At 37.2% G+C, this 13111-nt stretch overlaps 1 protein-coding gene across 1 annotated transcript in view; it reads right to left on the bottom strand.

Moving 5' to 3' along the window:
* The window catches only part of LOC126356663 (uncharacterized protein KIAA0825 homolog), a 217822-nt gene that overhangs the window by 73161 nt on the left and 131550 nt on the right, over positions 1-13111 (bottom strand). The window contains exons 4-5 of the mRNA XM_050007389.1: positions 11106-11212; positions 10224-10439 (exon numbers count right to left, since the gene is read on the bottom strand). Of these exons, the coding sequence (XP_049863346.1) occupies positions 10224-10439; positions 11106-11212 (323 nt within the window). The remainder of the gene's footprint in view (positions 1-10223; positions 10440-11105; positions 11213-13111) is intronic.

Raw genomic sequence — 13111 nt, 5'->3', positions numbered from 1 at the left:
TACTTTCTTTGTATCTGTTGATGTTATGTGATCTAAACGGTTGTAGAAGTGGTTATGAAATTGCAATGGCGTAGCCGATGTATTTATATGAGTGATTGCTTTTTGTATTTTGCTAGTTTCTGCTCGTTCTATAAAGAATTTTCTTAAATTGTCAACCTGTCCATAATGTAGGTTTTTTATGTCGATAAATCCCCTTCGTCCTTCCTTTCTGCTTAATGTGAATCTTTCTGTTGCTGAATGTATGTGATATATTCTACATCCTCCCCCCATGAACCATGGACCTTACCGTTGGTGGGGAGGCTTGCGTGCCTCAGCCATACAGATAGCCATACCGTAGGTGCAACCACAACAGAGGGGTATCTGTTGAGAGGCCAGACAAACATGTGGTTCCTGAAGAGGGGCAGCAGCCTTTTCAGTAGTTGCAGGGGCAACAGTCTGGATGATTGACTGATCTTGCCTTGTAACACTAACTAAAACGGCCTTGCTGTGCTGGTACTGCGAACGGCTGAAAGCAAGGGGAAACTACAGCCGTAATTTTTCCTGAGGGCATGCAGCTTTACTGTATATTTAAATGATGATGGCGTCCTCTTGGGTAAAATATTCTCGAAGTAAAATAGTCCCCCATTCGGATCTCCGGGCGGGGACTACTCAAGAGGATGTCGTTATCAGGAGAAAGAAAACTGGCATTCTACGGATCGGAGTGTGGAATGTCAGATCCCTTAATCAGGCAGGTAAGTTAGAAAATTTAAAAAGGGAAATGGATAGGTTAAAGTTAGACATAGTGGGAATTAGTGAAGTTCGGTGGCAGGAGGAACAAGACTTCTGGTCAGGTGACTACAGGGTTATAAACACAAAATCAAATAGGGGTAATGCAGGAGTAGGTTTAATAATGAATAGAAAAATAGGAATGCGGGTAAGCTACTACAAAAAGCATAGTGAATGCATTATAGTGGCCAAGATAGATACGAAGCCCACACCTACTACAGGTAGTACAAGTTTATATGCCAACTAGCTCTGCAGATGAGGAAGAAATTGAAGAAATGTATGATCAGATAAAAGAAATTATTCAGATAGTGAAGGAAGATGAAACTTTAATAGTCATGGGTGACTGGAATTTGGTAGTAGGAAAAGGGAGAGAAGGAAATGTAGTAGGTGAATATGGACTGGGGCAAAGAAATGAAAGAGGAAGCCGCCTGGTAGAATTTTCCACAGAGCACAACTTAATCATAGGTAACACTTGGTTCAAGAATCATAAAAGAAGGCTGTATACATGGAATAGGCCTGGAGATACTAAAAGGTATCAGATAGATTATATAATGGTAAGACAGAGATTTAGGAATCAGGTCTTAAATTGTAAGACATTTCCAAGGGCAGATGCGGACTCTGACCACAATCTATTGGTTATGACCTGTAGATTAAAACTGAAGAAACTGCAAAAGGCAGGAATTTAAGGAGATGGGACATGGATAAACTAAAAGAACCAGAGGTTGTACAGAGTTTCAGGGAGAGCATAAGGGAGCAATTGACAGGAATGGGGGAAAGAAATACAGTAGAAGAAGAATGGGTAGCTTTGAGGGATGAAGTAGTGAAGGCAGCAGAGGATCGAGTAGGTAAAAAGATGAGGGCTAGTAGAAATCCTTGGGTAACAGAAGAAATATTGAAATTAATTGATGAAAGGAGAAAATATAAAATTGCAGTAAATGAAGCAGGCAAAAAGGAATACAGACGTCTCAAAATGAGATCGACAGAAAGTGCAAAATGGCTAAGTAGGGATGGCTAGAGGACAAATGTAAGGATGTAGAGGCTTATCTCACTAGGGATAAGATAGATACTGCCTACAGGAAAATTAAAGAGACCTTTGGAGATAAGAGAACCACTTGTATGAATATCAAGAGCTCAGATGGAAACCCAGTTCTAAGCAAAGAAGGGAAAGCAGAAAGGTGGAAGGAGTATATAGAGGGTCTATACAAGGGTGATGTACTTGAGGACAATATTATGGAAATGGAAGAGGATGTAGATGAAGACGAAATGGGAGATATGATACTGCTTGTTGAGTTTGACAGAGCACTGAAAGACCTGAGTTGAAACAAGGCCCCTGGAGTAGACAACATTCCATTGGAACTACTGACGGCCTTGGGAGAGCCAGTCCTGACAAAACTCTACCATCTGGTGAGCAAGATGTATGAGACAGGCGAAATACCCTCAGACTTCAAGAAGAATATAATAATTCCAATACCAAAGAAAGCAAGTGCTGACAGATGTGAAAATTACTGAACTATCAGTTTAATAAGTCACAGCTGCAAAATACTAACACAAATTCTTTACAGACGAATGGAAAAACTAGTAAAAGCTGACCTCGGGGAACATCAGTGTGGATTCCGTAGAAATGTTGGAACACGTGTGGCAATACTGACCCTATGACTTATCTAGAAGCTAGATTAAGGAAGGGCAAACCTACGTTTCTAGCATTTGTAGACTTAGAGAAAGCTTTTGACAATGTTGACTGGAATAATCTCTTTCAAATTCTGAAGGTGGCAGGGGTAAAATATAGGGGGCGAAAGCCTATTTACAATTTGTACAGAAACCAGATGGCAGTTATAAGAGTCAAGGGACATGAAAGGGAAGCAGTGGTTGGGAAGGGAGTGAGACAGGATTGTAGTCTCTCCCCGATGTTATTCAATCTGTATATTGAGCAAGCAGTAAAGGAAACAAAAGAAAAATTTGGAGTAGGTATTAAAATCCATGGAGAAGAAATAAAAACTTTGAGGTTCGTCGATGACATCGTAATTCTGTCAGAGACAGCAAAGGACTTGGAAGAGCAGTTGAACGGAATGGACAGTGTCTTGAAAGGAGGATATAAGATGAACATCAACAAAAGCAAAACGAGGATAATGGAATGTAGTCGAATTAAATCAGGTGGTACTGAGGGAATTAGATTAGGAAATGAGACACTTAAAGTAGTAAAGGAGTTTTGCTATTTGGGGAGCAAAATAACTGATGATGGTTGAAGTAGAGAAGATATAAAATGTAGACTGGCAGTGGCAAGGAAAGCATTTCTGAAGAAGAGATATTTGTTAACATCGAGTCAGGAAGTCATTTCTGAAAGTATTTGTATGGAGTGTAGCCATGTATGGAAGTGAAACATGGACAATAAATAGTTTGGACAGGAAGAGAATAGACGCTTTCGAAATGTGGTGCTACAGAAGAATGCTGAAGATTAGATGGGTAGATCACATAACTAATGAGGAAGTATTGAACAGGATTGGGGAGAAGATAAGTTTGTGGCACAACTTGACCAGAAGAAGGGATCGGTTGGTAGGACATGTTCTGAGGCATCAAGGGATCACCAATGTAGTATTGGAGGGCAGTGTGGAGGGTAAAAATCGTAGAGGGAGACCAAATGATGACTGCACTAAGCAGATTCAGAAGGATGTGGGTTGCAGTGGGTTCTGGGAGATGAAGAAGCTGGCACAGGATAGAGTAGCATGGAGAGCTGCATCAAACCAGTCTCAGGACTGAAGACCACAACAACAACAACATATTCTACATTTGTGGTATTGTGATCATGTAAGTGTATTGAGTGCTTCTAGATCTGCATTACTCCATTTCACTACTCCAAATGAGTAGGACAATATTGGTATAGCATAAGTATTTATAGCTTTTGTCTTGTTTCTTGCTGTCAATTCTGTTTTCAGTATTTTTGTTAGTCTTTGTCTATATTTTCCTTTTAGTTCTTCTTTAATATTCATATTATCTACCCCTATTTTTTTTCTGTATCCTAGATATTTATAGCCATCTGTTTTTCCATCGCTTCTATGCAGTCGCTAAGTGTGTTTTCCCTTGACTATGCTATTTTTCTTACATTTGTCTGTTCCAAAAGCCATATTTATATCATTGCTGAATACTTCTTTTATCTTTAGTAATTGGTTGAGTTGTTGATTTGTTGCTGCCAGTAGTTTTAGATCATCCATGTATAGCAAATGTGTGATTTGTGCTGGTATGTTCCAGTAATAATGTATCCATAATTTGTATTATTTAGCATGTTGGCTAGTGGGTTCAGAGCAAGGCAGAACCAGAAAAGACTTAATGAGTCTCCTTGGTATATTCCATGCTTAATCTGTATTGGATGTGATGTGATATTATTTGAATTTGTTTGGATACTAAGTGTGGTTTTCCAATTTTTCATTACTATGTTTAGGAACTGTATCAATTTAGGATCTACTTTGTATATTTCAAATATTTGTAGTAACCATGAGTGGGGTACGCTATCAAAAGCATTTTGATAATCAATGTATGTGTAGTGTAGCGACCTTTGTTTAGTTTTAGCTTGATATGTCACCTCTGCATCTATTATCAGTTGCTCTTTACGTCCTCATGCTCCTTTGCAACAGCCTTTTTGTTCTTCATTTATAATTTTGTTCTGTGTTGTATGTGTCATTAATTTCTGTGTAATGACTGAAGTTAATATTTTGTACATTGTTGGTAGGCATGTTATGGGTCGGTATTTAGCTGGGTTTGCTGTGTCTGCTTGATCTTGCGGTTTCAGATAAGCTATTCCATGTGTAAGTGTATCAGGGAATGTGTATGGGTCTGCAATGTAACTGTTAAATAATTTAGTTAGATGTGAATGTGTTGAGGTGAACTTCTTTAAGCCAGAAATTTGCTATTTTATCTTTTCCAGGGGCGTTCCAGTTGTGAGTAGAATTAATTGCTTGGGTGACTTCATGTTGCAAAATTATCACTTCAGGCATTTGTGGTATCATCTTGTACATGTCTGTTTTTGCTTGTATCCACCATGCATGCCTGTTATGCTGTACCGGATTTGACCATATGTTGCTCCAGAAGGGTTCCATGTCTGTTATGTTTGGTGGATTGTCTATTTTAATGTGTATGTTATCTATTGTCTGGTAAAATTTCTTTTGGTTTGTGTTGAATGTTTGGTTTTGTTTCCTTCTATTTTCACTTTTTTTGTATCTTCTAAATCATTTGGCCAATGCTTGTAATTTCTGCTTCTTTTCAGCTAATTGCTCTATCGCTTCTTGTTGTGAGATTTTATCTAACCTTTTTCATTTTTTGTCTGACATTTCATGTCTTATAAATTGTGTTAGCTGTCCGATGTCTTTTCTCAGTTTTTCTATTCTGATCTGTAGCCTATGTTGCCATGCTGGTTTTGTGGGTTTCTTCTGTGTGTTGGTTGGTTCTGATCTCTGCCTAGTGTGTATATTTAGTGTAGTGAGTGCTCCTATATAAACCAGTAGTTGTAACTCTTCCATAGTTGTATTTTCATTTATTTTGTTGTGTATGATTGTGTTGATAGTTGTTGTTGTTGTTTCAACTTGTGGGTTATTTGGTGGTCTATGCAAGAATGGTCTAATGTCTGTATTTGTGTCTTTGTATTCTATGTATGTCAGCTGAAATTTTTCTTCTGTATCTAACATGTGTGTCACTTCGTGTTCTATTTGTGCTTGTTCTGGTGGCTGTCTTAAGATTTCGTTTTCCTCTGATTGTTTAATTTATGTGTGTTGTTCTTTGTTTGTTTGCTCTGAGATGTTTGAGTCAATTACTGTATTTTCTTCTTCTTGTGATTGCACATTATTTTGTTCCAGTATTTGTTGTACTTGTTGTTTGATGTTTTCTAATTCTGGCTGGGGTATCCTGCTATTTTTGATTATTACACGGACCTGATCATCTAGTTGTTGTTCTGTTAAAAATTTTAATTCTGGGTATCTGGTAATAAATGTTGTGTATACCTGTGGTCTGTATCCAGTTGTGTTGGTTCCTAAGTTTGTTGCTTGGTAATAACAGAACATGAGGTGTCGGTTAACTTCATCTGACCATCTCATCCTCTGTCTTTGTTTTCCTTCTAGAGTGGTTGCAGGAAGCATATCCTGCAAAACACCTCTATTTGGATTTAAATCATTTTCCATGTGGCTAGCATGTCGTTACCATTCTGGACGACATATGGTTCAAGCGTTGTCCGCGACCATGACAGTGCTTGTCCGAGGCTTCATTAGTTCTGTCCTGAACCAACTAATCACACTAAAAGGGGGGTTAGCCCTATTAGTGGTTTGTTCTTTTCATTGCCTTTTACGACTAGCAGAACATACCGGAGGCCTATTATTTTTATTATTATTATTATTATTATTATTATTATTAGTAGTAGTAGTAGTAGTAAGATAAATAAACAAATAAACTCTCTTTAAACAAAAGTCCACAATGACAAATAATGTTGTTGGATGCCTCTTGCTTCCATTGCTTATGTTATAAGCAGCAGATGTCTAATGTGACAAGAAGTAGCATTTTATTTATTCTCAGCCTTTCCATTAAATTAAGCACATTAAATTTAGCTTGAGTAAGCATATGTAGTTTGAAGCTGTTTAACAACAGTTAGTCATTAATGTAGTTTGTAATAGCTGCTTGATGTAATTAATGTATATCTTGACTTGTCTCATATAAGGTTTCCTTCATTTATGAAATTCAATTAATTAATTAACTTTATATTTACGAGGTTGGAACTTAAATAGTGGCAACTATTTATTCACAACCGACACAAAAAAGTTACATGTTTGCACCTGTTACTGTCCTTCAGAGTAGTCACCAGTGTTGTATAGAACCCATTGCCAGTGATGTGGAAGGTACAGTATTCCATTAGCAGGGACTGTTGTGTTGATGGTGCAAATGGAGCAGTCTAACGTTATGGTGATTCTTGTGTACAACTGTGATGGTGTTATCCTAAAGCATTATGTTCCTCCGCAGCAGACCATCAATGCACATTATTACTGTTCATTTTTAGACTATCACCTGTGACCAGCTTTGCAAAAGAAGCGGTGACACTTTCTGTGCTACCCACCCATCATTTTGCATGACAATGAGTGGGGCGCGTACAGGGCAAGCTGTGGCTGCTCTGTTCAGTCAATGGGACTGGGCAGTACTGTACCATCCACCATACTCCCTAGACTTAAGTCCTTGTGACTTTGGTTTGATTCTGAAGATGAAGGAACCACTTCATGGCATTCGCTTCAGAAGTTTTCCAGAGATTTGACAGGCAGTAGACAGTTCTATTTGCACCATCAACAGAACATGCTCTGCTAATGGTATACTACACCTTCCACATCACTGGCAAATGGTTCTACACAGCACTGGTGACTACTTTGAAGGACAGTAACAGGTGCAAACTATTAATTTTACTTGTTTTAGTTTTAAAAAGAATCTGTCTACTTCACTGAACATTACATTTACTTCACATTGTACAGCCACACAAAAACACACATCGTCAAAGACCTAGTTTCTAGTACTTGTCTCTCCAAAGACTCTAAAGCAGAAGTGATGCTAACTTTTGTCTGCCACTTAATTAAATACAAACACATATAACTGTAACACTTTCCCTTATTTAATTAAGAAAAAATAGGGAACACATCAACATGAAAGACCCATCTTATGACATAAATCTAACAGTCTTGGTTTTGCCAGCAGCTTTGTCAGTATATTTGCTAACTGGTCCTCAGTTGAAATATGTTGAATGCTTAACTCTCCTTCCAGTACCTTTGCTCAGATGAAGAAATACTTTATTTTTGTATGCTTAGCACAATGATGGAACTTGGGGTTTTGTGCGAGTTTCACTGTTGCCTGATTGTCAACCTTAAGCACTGGAACTTCACTCAGCTTTCTCATTCCTCTAAAAAGTCTACACAGATAGATTATCTCCTTCACAGCTTATGTTACAGCTACCAGCTCTGTTTCTGTTGTAGATTGGTATTGAGACAAGTTTGCACTCTTGAAAACTGAAACGCTCCAGAATCTTCTTTGACTTTTCTTGGTTGCACCACCATCAAAGTGTTTTATCTAAGTCCAAGGAAATATGATGCTGGTTTCACAGTGATCTTAAATTCAGCCTTCAACTCATCAACAAACTTTCTGGCATCCAGCTGATCACTTGCCACAAATAACCCATCGTCTACATAAAGAGCAACGTCTTGGGGCTTGCTTAAGTCCATACAAACTTTGCCTTAATTTGCAAACTCTCTCTGTGTCATCATTATACCCTTCTGGCTGTTGCATGAATATTATTTCTTCTAGTTTGCCATACAAGAATGCTGTAGACACATCAAACTGTATTAGATGCATCTTTTCAGCTGCAGCAACACTTAACATTGAACGAATTATGCTCAACTTAGCTACTGGACTGAAGGTCTCACTGTAGTCTACACCGTAGCGTTGATTAAATCCCTTGATGACAAGTCTTGCTTTATATTTCTCAACACAAACATGTAACTCTTGTATCAGTTGTACACAAATAGTTGCGACTATTTAAGTTACAACACTCATATTTTTATTTTGTCTTCAGGACTTGGATGATACAAAATAATAAAAATGCAATTCAATAATACAAAATAATAAAAATAATAACAAAATTCTGCAAGATACCGCTGATTTTCTTATAGATGGGCCATCAGCACCAGAATTCCACTGCCTTGATAACCTTAACACTTGCTAGATATAGATCTTGTGTGGTGCACAGTTCGGGGCTATAGAGCAGATGTGGATTCTGCAGGTCACCACACTTGTAGAACCCATCTTTATTCATGAAGAAATACTTCCTAACATTCATATTGCATCATGACACTCCTGTCCTCAATCATTTTAGTGTCTTACATGTCATATACAGCAGATGGAATCTTATGGCATGGTCCCCTGTAATGTTCACCCTAACCCTTCTGGTTAATGAATTTTGCCATAGCTCTGTTTGGTGAGTTACATGTTGTGATGGAATTGCTAGTAATGTGTGCATGAAGCTCCTTCTTGACCTGAGCCTGGGTTTTGTGGTTTATGTCAAAACAGAGAGTGTATGGGATTGATTTACTGCTTTGTTTCTCTGTTTCTGCAGCTGTTCTTCTGCAGATGTCATGTGGTGCTATACGCATAGTTTGATAAATTTTGGTTAAAAGGAGTTGGTTCTAGACAGCCAGTCACAATGTGTCCAGTCTTGTTTAATGCCATATTCTCCTGTTTGCATATGTGGAGTTTCATCAAACTGCTGCTGCGTATTCTGCTGGAAAGAGGCATATTGCCAGGGCAGATGTACAGAGCACATCTGGCCGTAAGCCTTGTGTCATGCCAGTAAACCTATGTATGATGATGTTCCCGGCAGATGCTTTTAGTTTTGTGTGTTGGCAATGACATTCAAATGTAGACTACAATCTAACTTTATTCCCAGATATTTTAGAGTATCATAGTGGCATAATTGTTGCCCTCTCCAGATAATATTTTACATCCACCTGGCTTCCTGGTTTCTCAGATGAAAGGCACAGATCTACATGTTTCTGGGATTTGGCTTTAGGTTGTTACCATCATAATACTTGCCAAGGTCTCCATGGCTGCTGTCAGCTTCATCTCCACTTCCTCAAAGATCTTGTCTTGTGCTGCAGTTGTTGTGTCATCTGCATAAATAAATGATCTTGTTCCAGGGTTGGCTGGCTGGTTGGTTGGTTGGTTGGTTGGTTGACAGAGTAGATGTTGTACACCAGGAGTGCCAATACACTACCCTGCCACTGGTTCTTTTCATTATACAGGGTGACAAAAACCCTCCTGTTTTGCAGCAAACACTGATTACATTGTATCAAACAGCAGACTTTAGTGACTGATTATACTGTTCTAATCAACTTCTTGTGGTTGATAGTGTAATACAATGTTGACAGGGCTATGAGTGGCATTTCTGTAACTGCTTCTCATTCACATCCATTTCCTGTTAAGGATTTGATCACAGCATGATTTTCCTGGACAGAAACCTGATTCCAGGTTTCTTTCAACATGTGAGATGCAATTGAAGATCAGTCTCTCCAAGACTTTATACAGCTGTCAAAGAAGGCAACTAGTCAGAAGAATTCAGGATTCATTGGTTCATTTCCCGGCTTCATAAGAGATAAATGCAGAGAAACTTTGTTTGCTACTTATATTATCACCCATGATCAAATTATTCTTCTAGTTAAATTTTTCAACCAGACCTGTGTTGCTAATCCAGCAAATGATATCAATTTTTTGCAGAGCACATATAGTCTGAAAAATGAGAGTGGTCTGACATGTTATCAGGTTTCTACACAACATCTTTATGTTGTAAGTCAGAGATTCTGAAAGACTGCGTGAACTTCAACAATTTATATTTTATTTTCACATCACATGCTATCAGAAGAGTCAAATCAAAAAGAAGAAGTGGTATTACTACATACCCTGTAAAGGACTTCCAATGGACAACCCCGGATGATGAGACATTTTAGCAATTCATGACATTTTGCATGTATATCTTTCACAACGTTATTCTGAAGGCTGTGGGCCAATAGCTCACTTGCATCATTACAAACAGCAGGTAGAATCTTTGAAATACACAACAACAGATTGCTTACATCATTAATCAAAAGTGTGCTACGTTCAGAACTGGTTTTTGCCTGTGAAAGAACATTATTTCTTTTGGTATCACAGCAAGTTTATGAAAATAAAGCAATTATTTTGTTATAAACTAATAAAATTAGTACTCACATATTAAACAGAACTAAAGTAAAAGTTAGAATTATTTACTTTCAGTGATCATTACTGGAAATCAATACCTTTTATTATTATTACTATTACTAATAATAATAATAATAATAATAATAATAATAATAATAATAATAATAATAATAACGTTATTAATGACATGACATCACTTCCAATGTAAATACCACACATATGCTGAAATCCTCCAGTTATCATGAAATACATTTAATTAATATTCTCTTACTGTGAAGAGATGTTCAATGATTGTGTGGCAATTATCACATAGAATGACATATAAATAAATAAATACCGCACATGCCAAATTTGGAGTATAAACTTTGGATGCTGTTGTAAGTGAACACCTTGGTGCAGGTGCTGGAATGCAATTACGTTTAAATTTACATTTTGCTAAACTGAAGCCATTTGAATAATAAACAACAGTACTATTACTTACTGTACAACCACAATCATAATATTACCATTTACTTTAGTAATAGTCAATAAAATATCAGTTGAAAATATAACATTCTTGAATTTAATCACTACAACTATCACACACATACATGTATTAACAATACCTGTGTATATCGAACTGTAAGAATAGATAAAGATTCATTCACCATACCAGCCAGAACCCTCTGAGCTGTCTTAGGGGGAACGGTATTCCACAAGCTTTCCTTTGTTCCTGAAAATTTGAAAGAATGTAGGTAATTGTAAAATTTGTCTTTTGCACAATTAATAGCAGGTGGTGATAAGTAAGAGTTTTGACTCTCTAAAGGAGGTTACAAATCACAGAAAAAAATGCAAGCAAGAAGCTAACAAATAATTTAATCAACTTTGACTTGTTTTTTATGAATAATAGTATTTTTACCCAATTTTTTTTTCATCCAAACAAAATACCCCCCAGAAGTGTACCTGAGATCTGTATGTAATACATCTGAGAAACATTTGCTCATTGCTTCCAATGTTAACTGTCCAGATTTCTCATAAAGTACATAATTTCTTTGTATTTTCCCTATTTTCCCTTTCAAAGCTCACTGGTACTTAACAGTTTGTGATGTTCCCCAAACTGCTCTGCCAAATTCCTTGCAAACATGTTAGTTCTTTGGGAGAGCCTCTGTGAGTTTTACAATTGAAGAAAAAAGATAATATCTAGCCCAAGTTGTGAGCTGGTCTGCAAGGCACATTTAGCTGACTGGAAGAATGCTTTTTGTGAAAGGCAGGGAACTGCAGTCAAGTCCTGATCTGACATAATAAACATTTTCAATGATATTCCAGTAATCCTACTTATTAGTATTTAACTGATGAGAGTGATGGTCAGTTAATGAAATATTTACTTGGAAACTGGATGAATGTAGATATCTACAACACAACAATAATCATAAGAAAGTTGTTTGATTTCAAGGAAGCCAAATGTTCTGAATAAAGTAAAAGAAGAAGATAAAAGATATAACTGTCTACCAAACATTCAGTTATATATTATGAGGAAAAAGTTATGATGGACATGATTGCTTAGAGTTGTCTGCTGGTATTAAACAATGTGCTTTGAATTTCACAGTAACATTTCCACTAGGAGCAACTTCAGTGAAAGCAGGAAGTGAGGAACTGAACTAATTTATAGGTTCTTTCATTACTTATGTCTGAATAACAGAAGAAAGTGATCACACTTCTCTGTCTTAACCAGTATGTACAATAGCTTAGCACTTTGACACTCAGCCGGAGGACAACACCAAGTGTAAGTTTGCTAAGTGAATTGCAGATGATGGCTGTTGAACCTTGTCATGCAGGATATAAACTATGATGTCCTCACAGGACAGCGATGCCATCTAGTAGATATCACTAGAAGGTGGTATCTAAAGGTCACTGATCATTACTTTAAGTGAACCCATGAACAGCACTAGTTGCCCTCTGGTGAGGGCAACATGGTTGACATGCAGTCTTAGTAGTGGCTACCTGTGATTCAACCAGTATCTTAAAGTTTTCTTTGTCAAGCAATAAGCAACACTGTATGTGATGCAGCTTCATACGTAACACTTTCCTAAGTGGAAGACCTGCAGGAAGATCAGTTATTCCACTGTCCCAGTTGCTCGGCTGCTTGACCATTGGGCACAAGAAGACAGTTCTCACTTGCGAACAATTCAGCAGATTGTACGATACCAGCTAGCTAACAGCTCTACTTACAGCTTCACAAACAGTGGTATGCACATGGAATTTTTAACTGTTATTTATTATTTATCCCTCCATGGACAAATGGATTGTTTGGATGTTGTCAACACATAACTGTACAAAGTATAGGCACATAAATGTAAAAAATATATACAGCGATTGTTTGCTATACTGTGTTACATGTTAGCACATTACATTTCAGTATTCATATGAATATATGTGTAAAATGCCTCTTAATCATGGCAACTAATCACTGGCATAATTGTCAAAACAATTTACATATCATTTCAAGTAATCCTTGACATCATAAAACACTTTTCTAACATATATTTTTTGGGATACACCTGCAATTCACTTCTCTTTGATCACTTGTGGACATTTGTTGTATAATTTAATTCCATTACACAGCATACTATTT

This window comes from Schistocerca gregaria, chromosome 1 (genome assembly GCF_023897955.1).
Source record: "Schistocerca gregaria isolate iqSchGreg1 chromosome 1, iqSchGreg1.2, whole genome shotgun sequence".
Taxonomy (NCBI): domain Eukaryota; kingdom Metazoa; phylum Arthropoda; class Insecta; order Orthoptera; family Acrididae; genus Schistocerca; species Schistocerca gregaria.
The sequence above is the reverse complement of the archived record's forward strand: the minus strand, read 5'-3'. Positions and strand labels throughout refer to the sequence as shown.